Genomic DNA, 14870 nt, shown 5'->3' on the forward strand with positions numbered 1-14870 from the left:
AAGTACATAATTTTACATTCACTGCACTTATACACCACTGATTCGTCGGATCATAAATATAACTGATCTAAACATTTTTGTATATTTTTCATCACTTAAGGTCAAAACTACACCTGCTTTCTTTACATCTTCAGCAAAAGAGGTCCACAACTACTCACCACTATGCATGATGGAACATGAGAATATTAAACAGGAATGAGCCCAAGACCTTTGGGGCACTCTTCTGTGAGCCACATAATAATACATGAACATGACTTCATGAATTTTCACACAAGACCTTCTGGCTTATACCTATTCAGCAATTCATATAACAATATATGGATTAATGCCCCAGTTTTGTGGGATTTTAATAATTACGACAAGTGGCATAATAATGAATGTTTTTGCCAAGCTCAGAAACACAAGGTCCACTGGTAAACAATCCAGTGCTTCAACAACATTTGAATATAAATAATCAAGCCAGTAACAATCTTCCATGTTCAAAACTATTTTGAAATATACCTTTTATCTGATCTCTATCAACCTCAATATTTCTTAAAATGACTCTCTTAAACACTTCCCTAAAATACAAGTCAAACCTATTGGTCAATAGTTATCTGGGCTATGAATAACATCCTCTTTATGAACAAGGCCAGCTGAGACAAGTCTTCCAAACTGAGAGCAAGAAACACTTTGTTAAATTCATGTTAAGCAAGTATATTAAGAGAAACTCCGTCCTTAATTGTATTCAAAAAATGTCCATTACACTTGATTGTATTTAAAGAATCTTCTACCCAAACACTAAAGAACTATAACTGCCAGACAGGAAAAATTAACAGTACATAACAGCAACAATAGAAGAGAACATACCAGCTAAGATATTAGCTACCATATGTCTATCCGATTAAAAATCATCACCCCTGCTTAAGTACTAGTCTACTTGTAATATTGCCATTGGCATAATTTCTTAAATGCTTGTAAAACATTACTACCTAGCAATTGTTATAATTCATGTTTACTTTTATATCTCCTTACCATTCTTCTACATTTTTTCTAATGTGTTAGTTATCTTTGATGGTTAGTAGTTGGGAATTCTTTGTACATACCCCACAATATTTTCTTTCTTCTGTGCATATTTAAACTTCTGTTCCAGCATGAAGCACAGAACCTCTTCCCACAGCTTTTAATCTTCTTGCACAAAACAAAAAATACAAAGAGAGTTTTCCACTTTATTATAAAATATACTCCAACTCACTCTAGGTTCCTTATCTGACACTTCAGCCATCCAATCCCACTCCATCACTTCAGGCCTAATGGAAGTAAACACAGCTGCAAAATATTTTCTATCACCCTCTTCACTACTATCCACATGCTTTTTGCCAAGACCTAGTTTCTATAGAATTCCAACATTATCAGAGTAGCCCAGAAATGGAACTTAATTCACATCTATCAAATGAAACCTTAGGTTTCCAAGATGGCTGCACACTGATCATCAGCATAAATTCAGCTCTCCCAGTGTGGAAAAAGAAACCAAGAAACTAATGCTAAGAAATCAGACACTTTTAGTAAATTCAGTTATTAGCTAGCAAGTACACTGCCTGGATGCCAGCAAAGGAAAAACTAAGACAGCCTGAAAGAAAATCATCTAGAAAAGGTGAAGACACTGACAAGGAAGAATCCTATAGTTGTGGCAAAAAGCAGTTCAAGCTCCAAGTTTGGTACAAGGCACAGCTTCCGGTAATCTAGAGTGAAAAATAAGTCACAAAATGTGCTCAGAGCTAATTTAAACAAATGAAACACTGAAGGAGTACATCAACTCAAATAAAAGGCTGAAAAAATGAAGAAGCTTTAAACAAATATTCAGATGAGACAATAAAACTGCAAAAATCAATCTCTGAAATGAAGAAAAGGCTGGCTGAGTATAAGATTATTCAAGAGACATTTCAAAGTATGGTAGAATTAGAGGACACATCACACAGGGAAAATATGCGATTTTCTGCTGTACCAGAGAAACTATAAAGAACAGACTGTCTAATATTTTGAAAGCACAAATAACCAGCTGGACTGGTATTACACGTCAGGAACTGTTAACTGAAAGGGCAAACTGTATGTATGCTCCAAACCTGGCCATGGGAAAGCAGCCAAGTCCTGTATTAGTAAAGATGCAAACCTACCAGTAGTTAAGAGCTCATCCTGACAAAACTGTGGCAAAAGGGACAAGTATTAAAACTTGGAGATAGTAGAGTGTTTGCAGAAAATGATTATTCACTATACACTATGCAGAAAAAAAGCAAATTTATCCCAGCAATCAGGGGATATCAAGAGGCAGGTATAAGATTCAAACTGCTGTAACCAGTTGTCTTCAGAATAAATTTTCCTGGAGGATCAAAGTCAATTTTTGATGCAGAGTAGGCTAAGGAGGTAATACAAAAGTGTTTCCACCAAAAAGTGAGCCATCAAGCAGAAGGAGACTCTGCATATCATTCTTCTGATAATAAAGCACACAGAGAGACTTTGCCTATGACATCTTTTCCATTGTTCCAAAGGAAAATGCTGGCGCGAAAGAGAAAATGACAGGAGTGAACTAAAAGAATTGTGAGTACCTTGTAATTTAATTGAACCACCAAAGTCTGGAAATGAGAGATGGAGATGAACAGGAAAAAAGACCAGCAACAAGGAATAAATATGAGACTGCAAAGCATCATTTGCATCTGTGAAATACGGATGTATAAGAAAAAGTGGAAAAAATGGACTTTTGCTGACTTTGTTAAACTTGCGGGGAACTAAAAAGGGATCTGCCTTACTTCACATCATTAATGTTTGGAAGGACACTAAGGGGAAGGCAAGAGGAAAGAAAAGATAACTAAGTAAAATGATTTCTGCTCTTAACAGTATTTCTATGAAACTTTTCATGATATAAATTGCATGTTTTATAGGAAAGAATTTTTAGAAGTTCAGATGCCTTTTTTTCTTGGCTTCTTTTTTAATGTTAAGAACTGTAGGCATTACAATGCAAAAAGAGAAATTAAGACGACTAAAGCATGTTTATATTAACAGGTTGTAGTCTTGAATTGTTGAGGTAGGGGATGGAGTGCAAAAGCAAACAGATCAATAATATATATATATATATATATATATATATATATATATATATATATATATATATATATATATATATATACAGATTATATGTTTTTATTACTTTTGCAAAGGTGAATGTCTGGATTAAGACCCTTGACTTAATTTAATAAATTTTAAACGGAAATGAGTAAATAAGACAACACTGAATATAATGAAAAGTTTTTCTCTAGCAATAAATGTCTCAGCTGGTCTTTAAAAGCGTGCATGTGAGGGCTACATGCTCTTTTCTCTTGGAGAATTATCGGTCAATAAAGAAAAGCCAAAGCACTGGTTTCTTCGAGGCTAAAAGTCAATGTTTCCTGAAAGCATGCAAGTTATTTTTCACATCTGGGAGGGAAATAAAGATAAAAAAGAACACACACTAATTACAGTTAAGCAGAACCACAAGCAGTAACATATGTCTTAGCATAGATGACTAAAACTTTATGTTAATTAAGGCCTGTGTTCACAGTTATCTGGGACAATTGTTCCTATTAGGAGGGTTAAACTTCATTATTTGAAGATGTACACAGTTATATTAAGTTAAGAGGTTATGGGGTTGTTCCAGGTGTGTGTGTGTGTGTTTTAAGGGTTTTCATTAAAGCAAAAAGTCTTGTAAAAAGTGACATACGTTCCTATGTTGATAAGAAAAAACCTTTTATAAAATATTAACCTGCCAAACATTAGTGGGTGCGTGTATCACAAATGCTGGAAACAGACATTTAAAAAGCTGTCATACATAACAGGTGGGAATACTGACTTCTTATCATAATGGTGACACTTTGCATATTATCTTGGAATGTGAATGGTCTCATGGGTATAGACAAAAAGGAAAGAATATTAAAGTACATTAAGAAATGCAGAGTGCAAATAACAATGCTACAGGAAACACATTTGAACAGAACTAAGCCTACACATTTAATAAGGAATGTTGTCTCTGAACAAAGGAACCAGACAGGGGTGTCTTCTTTCTCCGTTTTTGTTTGCATTGTATGCATATGGACCCAAAATGGGGGTGGAGCAAGGTATCCCTAGGCTAGGTGACAGCCCTATGGTCCATTTGTTCCTGCCTGGGAAGCCCAGTATGCCAGTCTGTTCCACGAGCTGCCAGTCCTGCAAAGTGGACTGCTCTTCCTTATCCTGGGCTGCTTGCAGACTTGCTATAGTTCCCTGGTCATAGAGAGGTTTGCAATCTCTCCCCCACCCAGCCCAGTTAGCCAACACAGCTTCTGAATGTGGGCGATACACCCAGCCACTACTAGATGTCTCCAATGCCATGGCCCTACCAGCTTCTCCCAAGGATGAGTGAGCTGGAGTCTATTGCTCAAACTCATATTTGCCTGCACATTCTTTCAAATTCCCATGCTGCTAGCTGAACACAATTCACCTGCGCTGTAGTCAACACTTATCCCTCTTATGCATGGGGGTCAGACTTCCAAGTATGAATTACGTAATTTTATAATATTCAGTACATTATTCTGATGATATGACACAAATTGCATGACACAAATTTTAATTCTGCTGAGTCCCAGGGTTACAATGTATGTAACTCTGTCATTCTGTGCCTGGATAAAACTATCTCAGTGCAGTCTTAACAAACATGCCTTGCTGGAACTGCCTCCATGTGCCAGGCCATGTCTGAAAAGGCTTCTAGAATGAAACCTTCTGCCTGATTACCAAATAAAAACACTTCAAAGAAAGCCGCTACAGTAACAGTCACCGTGCAGGTAAGTTACACGTACCTACAAAGACAAAGCAAAGTTTCTCATGACCCCTATGTAATGTTAAACCTGGGAATGTTGTTTCTACATGTACTACACTCTTTAAAATGTACAGTGGTGTGATGCTGCAGAAATGCTCAGTAAAATCATATTTAATTTGAAACAACATACATATATGACATATGCACATCTTCCAATGGTACTGGATGCCCATGGCTACTTACATTACTGTTAGGAGGTAATGACTCAAAACATTTACAGTGAAAGGATGTAACAATGAATATGGTGTGGGCATGCCTGGATTTGGATCACTGAGTACATTGACTGGAAGGTATGGTGCCCTTACTGACAAAAGATACGTGCTTAAAGTGAAAGTTACAAGTATCCTTTCAAAATTACTGCTTATAAATATGCACACCCACATGTATTAGTAATTATGTACATATATTTTTAACTTTTTGAATTATCTCACAATTTCTCTGTTGTATACCACTAGTCTGGCTTCCCCACCAACCTATTTCCAGCAGATATTCTGTCTTCCCACCATCACTTCCCTGTTTGTGTACATTTTGACCTATGATTGTACCAGCTGAAACTATTATCTGCATCAAACTGGAGTACTCTGATTTTTTTTTATCCTAGTATTTTATGTATGCTATGCATCAATGTTCTCTTGTTTATCTTGCCTAAAAGGGCTCCAGTTGGTCATGAAATGGATCTTTAGACCACTGTACTTACCCGGTTAACAAATGTACAATTAAAAAATATATATTCCTCTAAGATCAGAATGACAGAAAAAGGATTACAGCAAGGTCCTAAAAGAAAAAGGTCAAACATCCTAGAACTGGTATCTGCTGAACATACCACCTTGGAAGAGTATAATCAGTTAAATATGTCTCTGCCTGTTGAGCAAAATGCAGTGAAATCCTTACATAATGTCACTTCATTTCAATAGCATATTACTGGCCTGGACATAGTCTATTAGTGTGCTGTATTAAAAACAACCACTTTGTTACTCTGTTCAAGTATTCTTCTATGCAATGATCCATCTTTTAATTCAATACAGTATATTACAAAATGTGATTACATAAATGCGGAAGATATAATTACTCAAACCAGCAGTTTATATTTATGAAACAAAAATATTTTGCTTCTGTCCATTAAACAATTTTTGGTAGTCAGAAGCCAACACTTGTGCTACTAACCTTTTCAATGTAGAGACATGCTTAAGAGTCTTGCAAGGCTTTGGAAGGGACTTATCCTCAGAAAACCCCTCATTATCCAAAAGATGCCTCATGGCAATGTTTGCCAACTGTTCCATCAGTTTGAATGTTTCATTGATGTTCAGAAACATGGAAAAGTAGTAATCGCTATCACGGGAGCTCACTTTAATACTTTCAGGAAATAGGATTGTAGCATTCTTCTCCAGCTGAGTGATGTCCACCCATCGCATTAACAGGGTCACTGCAAAATAAATACGACTTGACAAACTAAACTCATACTGCAGCCATCATAAAGACAGGATGTATCAAATGATTCAAATGCAAAAAAAAAAACACTTTTTCAGCCCACAGAAAAATACCCTGCTGCTACTCATCTAGAACTTGCAGCAGGACAAACATTAAATGTTACAGAGATGAAACAGCCAGACCCTGAATTTTAGATACAAAAAACTTCTTTCTACAAGCCTGTTAAGTAAGTACTAGTACTTAACTATTGTACTAAAAAAATATAGGAGACAAAGATCAGTGGTATCTTCTCCAACAAGCGTTTTTTCTTAAGACTTAATCACATCTATCCACGTTTTTTTTTTAATTCCTCATGTATGTGCTAGTTCCTAGTTTACAAGCTTAAAGGGGAAAAAAAAGATTCAATACAAGTGGGCACAATGAACACAGGACACCAAAACAAAGGAAATTGCCACTTGCTCAAGTCCAGTTCTGTAAACAATTATTGATGTAGTTAAAAAAAGAAGTATGTACTCACCATAATGTTCCATCTGTGTTGTCCATTTTCATTCTTCCTCAGCAAGTGGGTTTGAATCCGACCCTCGGATTTGACTTAGCCACGTTTTATAGCTCATGGATGCTGGAAATTCTCAAGCTCCTCCCTTACCCATAATGATCAGGTCTCCTAGCATACTTCAGATCTTGTTTACTAGACTTGTAGCTTGACAGAAAAATAGAAACAATTATAAAAAGAGCAACCAATATCTGGAGCTCAAAGGCAGGAACATTGGTTCCCTTATTATCTTCCTCATTCTTCCAGAAGTCAGCAACCACAAAAGGCAAGGGGCTGGAGGGAGGGGAGTTGAGGAAGAATGAAAATGGACACATAGATAGAATGTTATGGTGAGCACTAATTTCATCTGATGTTATCAATTTTCATTCATTCCTCAACAAGTGGGGCAGAGCCCTCAGCTACCCGAATCTCGAGTGGACTCTACGGAAGGATATTTCTGAGTACTGCTGAGTTGAAGGTAGCCCCTCCCCTTGTGACGAGATCCAATTTGTAATGAGTGATAAAGGTATGAGGATTAGCCCAAGTTGCAGCCACACATATGTCATCCATGGAGGACATGGATAAAAATACTGATGAGGTTGCCATGGACCTGGTTGAATGGGCTCTTAAAGGTTTCAACAAAGACAAACCTAACTTGTAGAAAAAAGGAATGTAGTCTGTTAACCATCTGGACAGAGTTACTTTGGTAAATGGTTTGCCCAATTTTGATTCCACAAAAGAAACAAATAATTGATCCGTTTTTCTCAAATCATTTGCTCTATGCAAACAGAAACTGTCTGTGAACATCCAAGAAAGGTAACATGTATTCTCTTTTGTTCATGAAATTTGGAAAAAATTGGAAGATAAACAGATTGATTGATGATGGATTCTAACACCACCTCAGGAAGGAGGGATGAGTTGATATGTAACCCTACCCTATCTGTATGGAAAATTAAATAAGAAGGCTTAGAAGACGGGGCTTGAAGTTCAGAGGCTCTTTGAGCAGAGGTTATAGCTACCAAAAAGATAGTTTTCCAGGTTAACAATTTTAGTTCACATTTTGCTGATGGTTCAAATGGAAGCAGAGTTAAAACTCACAATACCAAATTCAAATCCCATGGAGGAGTTACATTTTTAAAAGGCTAGGGGAGTAAGAAGAAAAGTTCCCTTTACAAAGGCCTTACAAAGTTTTGAAGAAGCTAAAGAGGAATCATTTACTCCTATGTGGAAATTAAAAATGGCAGCTAGTTGAACTTTATTAGTGGAGGAGCTTGCCCCTTCATCAAAAATTGAAGCCAAAAACTTTAGAAATTTAAGAACTCATGCTGAAAAAGGTCAATGTCTCTTTGTTGTGCCCAAAACCAAATCTTTTCCATTTGCTTTTGTAAATTTTTCTAGTGGACGGTTTATCAGAAGACAAAAGAATGCAACGTACAGGACAGGAAAGCCTTGAAAGTTTGGCTATTGATTTAAGTGGAGAAACCATGCGGTCAACTTTAGGCCTGAAATGTCTGGGTGAATCTTTCCTGTTGGGTGTGACAGGAGGTCCGGAATTGGATCCAGAACCCATGGTGGGTGAACTAGATGAGACCAAAGAAAGTGGAACCAAATCTGACAAGGCCAATAAGGTGAGATGAAGATGACTGTGCTCTTCAATCGAGATGCTTTCTGGAGAAACGTGGGGATTAGGGGGGGTTGAGGGGTAAGTGTAAAGGAGACCAGGGGGCCAACCATGGAGGACAGCATCCCTCGGTGATTCCCCAGGCAAAGAACTTGCTGTTGGGGGGGGGGGAATGCAAAGAGGTTGCAGTAAGGTTGGTCCCACTGGCAGAATCTCTCTTTCTCAACTTTCATGCCGAAAAACCACTTGTGAGGCAATAAAATGGACATGCTCAACTTGTCTGCTACTGTGTTTGATTTCCCTGGAATGTGCATTGCTATCAGAAATCAAGTGGATAAGCTCGCCCACTGCCACACTCTGACAGTTTCTCGACACAAGGGGTAAGATCTGGTTCCTCCTTGTTTGCTGATGTACCATACCACTGACATTTTACGCCTGAACTGCAACAGTCCTGAAAGGGACAGAGTCTTGAAAGGCCTGTAATGCTAGGAGTACAGCTCTCATTTCCAGGACACTGATATGCATGTTGGCCTCTTCAGGGGACCAGGTGTCTTGGAATGTCTTTTCCAAGAAGTACCCCCACCCAGTTTCGGAAGCATCCAAGGTCACTATGGCTTTGAACTGAGGAAGAATGAAGGGATGGAATTTGTAATATTTGATCTGGCTGAATCCATGAAAATAAGTACTTTTGCATGCTTGAATTATTCTAATCACGGTGAACATAAGTTGGTACAGAATAGACCACTGAGTTGCTAGGGTCCATTGAAGAATTCTCATATGGCATCTTGCTAATGGAACCAGAACTACTGAAGTGACCCCAAGGTTTGTAGAATCAATCGAGCTGATAAAGAAGAATTTTGAATTATCTTTTTGACTTGAAATTGAATAGTCCATACCTTTGGTAAAAAAGGGAGGCTGTCAATGATATCATATTTAACAAGACCCTATAAACTCTAATGTTTGAGATGGTTCTAGCTCAGATTTGTTGTGATTGATGATAATTCCTAGATGAGAGCAAAGCTGGAGTACATAATCTCATGCTTTTACCAGAAGATGCCTGGTCAGAGCGGTTATGAGCCAGTTGTCCAAGTACAGAAACACATGGAATCCTTGCAGTCTTAAGTGAGCTGCTACTACCGTCATGCACTTGGTGAACACCCTTAGAGCTGTGGTGAGGCCACAGGGCACAGCTCACAGTAATGACTGGCTCCTGTCCAGAAGCATAGGTATGTTCTGGATTGCCTGTTCATTTTTATGTGATAGCATGCATCCTGAAGATCTGTTGAGCACATCCAGTTATCCTTGTGCAGGAAAGTCAAAATGGACTGAACTGTGACCATCCAGAACTTTATATACTGAACTGAATTGTTCAGATTGCGGAGATCTAAAATTGGTCTTCAGTCCCATTTTCTTGGGCACTAAAAATAATCTTGAGTATGTTCTGGACTCTTTCTTGTCTGAAGGGGGGGGGGGGGCTCATGGATGACTCTCTTTTTCCTAGCAGTTTTTTTTTTCATTTCCAGTGCTGCTGCTTTCCTCTGACTGGGTGGAACACCGGTAATTTTCAGTTGTTGGTGGGGGAGGGTATTATATAACCTCTGGAAATAATCCTCCTCTGCACCCATACATCTTTTGTAATGTCTAGCCAGGCTCTCTCGTACAAGGATAGACAAGCGAGATGGACAATTGGGCCTCCTTTCAGGAGCACTGGTAGCATTTATCAGAGAAAGTATCTCTGGAACCGTGGTTCTGCGGGCCTCTTCTGCCACATAGGTGGTGTCTTCCATTAGAGCTCCCCTTCTGCCCCTAGGGGAACGGTCTCCAAGTAAATCATGGTAAGGGTCCAGGGACTTTCTGAACCACATTTTTCAACCACTTCATTGACTCCTAGAAAAGGCTCTTTGAGGAGTCAAACAACATATGCCCACTACAGACAGAGTCGCGCCATCCTGCTCACACCTGGATAGGGTTTCTTTAACTTTAGGGCCAAACAAAGAACTTCCACCAAAGAGAGCATTGACAAAGGAAGACTTGAAGGGCTCTGTAAAGTCACAAGCACATACAAGCATGTCTCTGAATGGAAATGCCTCAACCTGCCACCCTTGAGGTACCTTCAGCTGCATGTGAAATGAGCCTTTTGGATGAAATGAAAATGGACTGTAGGGTAGCCAACTGTGAAGCAATAGAGGTCTCTACCTCAGAAGTAATGGACCTAGAGAGAGATTTGGATAGCTCTTTAATTAAATCTCTCTGAAGTCTGGTGAAGTGTGCAAATAATTCAGTGATCTGATGACGATAGTCACTGAAGCATATACATGCTTCCCAAACCTGTCCAATGCCCTGGACTCTCTGTTAGGGGAGGACAGATGTACACATTTCTGTGAGTTCCTTCTTTGTAGCTGCTGCTGTGACCATGGCATCTACTGATACTCCTTTGCTCCAAAATTTTCTTCCTTTTTGGTGATGCTAGGATCCTGTCTGGTCTCTTGAGGATCAGCTCAACAGTGCTTGGTTCATTCCGTGTCGACAGGCGGAGTCACCCAGGAGGTAGATGGGCCAGACTCAAAGATTTTCAGGAATACTAATTTCCTCTTGGGAGGGGTTTTCTGTAGACCAACCACCCCTTTAAGGATCTCCAGGATGTCTCCAAAGGAGACATCATCTGGTGGTGATCTTGGGGACCTCCCCCTCATTAAAATTGGTATCTTCTGTGACTGACTCTTGTGGAAAGAGTAAGTACCTCTTTCTTGCACTTTCTCTTCCTAGGGAATTCTTCATCGGGATGCTCCAGAGAAATACCAGAATTTAAGAGTATACCAGACTGGATAGTTTGGAGAATTTGGGCTGGCTGTCCTTGTGGAGTAGAATGCTGAGGCTCCAAGCAAAAAGACATAGGAGAATGGGAAGATGGATCTTGGGGGGTGGGTTGTCTTTCTTCTAGGAGGTAGATCATGCTTACTCCACTACCTCAAAGACAGAATGCTCCAAGGAAAAGGAGGTCAATGGTGCTGAGAAGACATGCTTCCGAATCATTGTTTGCTTCTGACCTAAAGGCAGCATCCCTAGGCAGAGTTGGGAGCCCGGTTGTGAAAAACTGACACTCAAAGAAGCAGAGATGGCTCTGACAACTTCAGAGTAGACTCCAACACCTTGGATCTGGCAGTGGTGTTACAGCTCCAAGAGTCATTTGGCTCTGACACATTCAGTGCCAGTCCACTCAGAGAAGATACTGGAACAGAAGATACAACAATCTTCGGATCTGACATGGATAGTTCCAGAAGACTCAGATCCAGCAGCGCCAAAGCCACAAGTTGGACTGGAGAAGGAGCCAACACAGGTGGAGTATCACTGGTAAGGTTTCCAGACCCAACGAAGTAGTAGCCAGGAGAACTCCACCTGAATTTGTGCTGAGAAAAATTTCATCATTCTATCCACATCTGCTTCAGTCAGTCTCCTGTATGATCGAGAAGAAGAGGCCAATGAAGGGGGTCCTAGATTGATAGCGTCTCTCTAGGAACAGTGATGGTAGACGTGAAGGAATTGGGTTTAGAGATGACACATATCGGGTCCTAGGGAGCTTTGGCTCCAAGTGTGTCAGATCCAATGATACGATCTCTTGTCAGAAGTTGTCCAATCTGAGGATTTAGTCTTTGCATCTGTGAAATTAGGATCTAATCACTTGGACACCTTAGGAGAAAGTTCAAGAGTCAGGTCCAAGCTAGGAGTGGATGATCCGGAAGGGTCCAATGTGCGCTTTCTGGGCTCCTTATCTGATTGTTTGGAGGTTTGAGCTCCAGATAAAGTCTCTGAAAAAGCAGAAGATAATAAACCTTTTAAAATTAGCTTATTCTCATGATCCACTAAGGCCCGTGGATTAAATGCCTTACAAATATCACATGACTCTTTTAAATGAGCTGGGCTTAAGCAATACAGACATGAATCATGTGCATCAGATAGCAGTACCTTATGCTCACAATCATGACATTCTTTAAAACCCGATGGTTTTTCAGACATATTGAAGCTCTAAGCAGCAATCTACCTTCACCCAGGATGATGCCAAAAAATGACCAACTTCAACAATTGGCTTAGCTTGTGGTGTCAGTCCAGGGGGATCCAGTATTTGTCAGCCTGAAAAAGATATGGTCAACATGCCATGCTGCTTTGCCAGAGATGATCTGCACCCATCTCCTCTAGGTTTTCAAATACTAGGAAAGGTGCTTGCATCCCCCCCCATAGTGCCTTTTTAGGCAATGTCAAAACAACAAAATTTCTGACATCATACAATCCACTCAAGACAATCTCAACATTCTGCTGCTTGATGCTAGGAGTTTAAACATATAAAACTGCACTCCCTGGAAGCACTCCTCCCCTTGGAAGATGCTGATGTCTGTGCAGTCATTAAGACATGGTTCAAGACCACAGACAGTACCCCAGCCAAAAAATCTACAATGCCTTCCACACTTTCAGACTTCAAAATGAGCATGGAAGAATCAAAGGTGGAGGTGTATCCATCTTCATTAAAACCAAGTACACCTCAAGACTGGCAAATAGTACTACTCTCTCGAACTAAACCATGTCCAATTAACTATAGGCGAAACACCTACCACATCACTGCTAATTACAAGTCCCCCAACATAAACCAAGAAAAGCACACCGCCTACCTAGACTTACTGGAGTAAATCACCATACAGCCCAACAGCTTAGTAATGGGAGATTTCAACTATCCTTTCATGAAATGGATGACCTACATGAGCACGAACATGCTTGCCCAGAGGTTCCTGAACTTTGTCAGTACAAATGCTCTGGAAGAGATAGTCTGCACACACACCCCCCCCACCAGGGGGTCAAATGTCCTAGACATAGTACTCACCAACATGGGACATCATTAAATTTCCCCCTGTGTGATATCCTCCCTCGTAAGGTCGGACCATAAATTGGTCTCGTTCAAAGTCATTACTGAACTTGTCACCACCATAGATGAAAATAAATTTAAAAACTTTTCCAATACAAGCTACAGCCTATTAAGTGATGGTATAAAAAGTTGTATACACCCTGCAATAACAGACAACAATGACTAATATGCAGAGATGTGCTTAAATGTCCTGTATAAACAACTAATTAACTGTATAGACTGCATGGACTCAGCTGTACCTGACCAATTAAAACCAGGTCTTCCCGAAAAAACAAGCATCCCTGGTGGACCTCAAGTATAAACAGGTTATATAACAAAAGGAAAAAAAGTACAGTTTTGTACCTACCATAAATGTAGATGTTCGAGTGTTCACACTGCTGCAGTCATTACACTTGGGTTATCCTGCCGTCAGGCGGTCCCACAGTCAGCCAGAGTTCCAAAGTCTTGTTTCAGAATCGATTGCTGTCGCTTCTTCCCTGACGTCAGTGTGCCAGGGGTATATAAGATGCATCCGACGCCATTTTCTTCAGCTTTTCTTGCCCCAGATGTCAGGTGCCCCCAAGTAGGTAGGCAATACATATTGCTAATAAAAAATATACATATAAAATAAAAACAATACCTTCAGTTACAAGCAAATACACCACAAAGGTTGTATAGGATAGAAAGGTACAGATAAGTCCAGCTAGTTCAGAGGAGATGGAGGAGCGTAACCTGGACTGCAGCAGTGTGAACACTAGCACATCTACATTTATGGTAGGTACAAAACTGTACTATGTTCATCGTGTTACACTGCTGCAGTCATTATACTTGGATAGAATCCCAAAGCTAAGGTTGGGTGGCTGGTCTATAAAGAGTTAGGATTGGCTATGAGGCCCTGCAGAACTGCAGTGGCAAATCCTGCTCTGGATTTAGAGTAAAGAGGCAGGTGGTAATGCTTGGTAAAGGTGCGCACTGGACTCCAAGTTGCAGCCTCCAAAATTTCCTTGGTAGGTACTCCTCTGAGAAAGGCTGTTGGAAGTGGCTGTTGCTCTGGTGGAATGTGGCCTAATGCTATTTGGGACTGATTTTCCATGCTGTGTGCAGCAGTAATGAATACAGTGCCCTATCCGTTTGGATATAGTCTGCTTTGAGATAGCCTTGCCCTGTGACCCTGTAGCATATGCTACAAACAGTTGCTCAGTTTTCCTGAAAGCTTTTGTTTTGTCCAAGTAGAAACGTAGCTGCCTGTGTATGTCCAAAGAATGCAGAAGTTTCTCCCCTTTATTCTGGGGGTTTGGATAAAAAGTTGGCAAATGGATGGTTTGGTTAAGAGCCACACTAGATATCACCTTTGGCATAAAGGTAGGGTTTGTCCTTAAAGAAACCCTGTCCTGATGAAAAATTATAAAAGGTTCCACTGCCATTAATGCCTGTAGCTCCGAGACTCTTCGTGCTGAAGTTACTGCCAGGAGCAGAGCTGTTTTCCATGATAAAAATTTTAGATTTGACTGTATTGGCTGGCTCAAAAGGTGGTAGG

The 14870-nt window shown here is 40.0% G+C and overlaps 1 protein-coding gene across 3 annotated transcripts in view; it reads right to left on the reverse strand.

Annotated features, from left to right (window-relative positions):
• Positions 1-14870, reverse strand: part of TBC1D9B (TBC1 domain family member 9B) — a 2477681-nt gene that overhangs the window by 2091757 nt on the left and 371054 nt on the right. For all 3 annotated transcript variants that reach the window (XM_044069590.1, XM_044069591.1, XM_044069593.1), the window contains one exon: positions 6026-6284. In XM_044069590.1, the coding sequence (XP_043925525.1) occupies positions 6026-6284 (259 nt within the window). The remainder of the gene's footprint in view (positions 1-6025; positions 6285-14870) is intronic.

Source organism: Protopterus annectens, chromosome 4.part0, assembly GCF_019279795.1.
Source record: "Protopterus annectens isolate FY-2018-M chromosome 4.part0, PAN1.0, whole genome shotgun sequence".
NCBI classification, from domain to species: Eukaryota; Metazoa; Chordata; order Ceratodontiformes; family Protopteridae; genus Protopterus; species Protopterus annectens.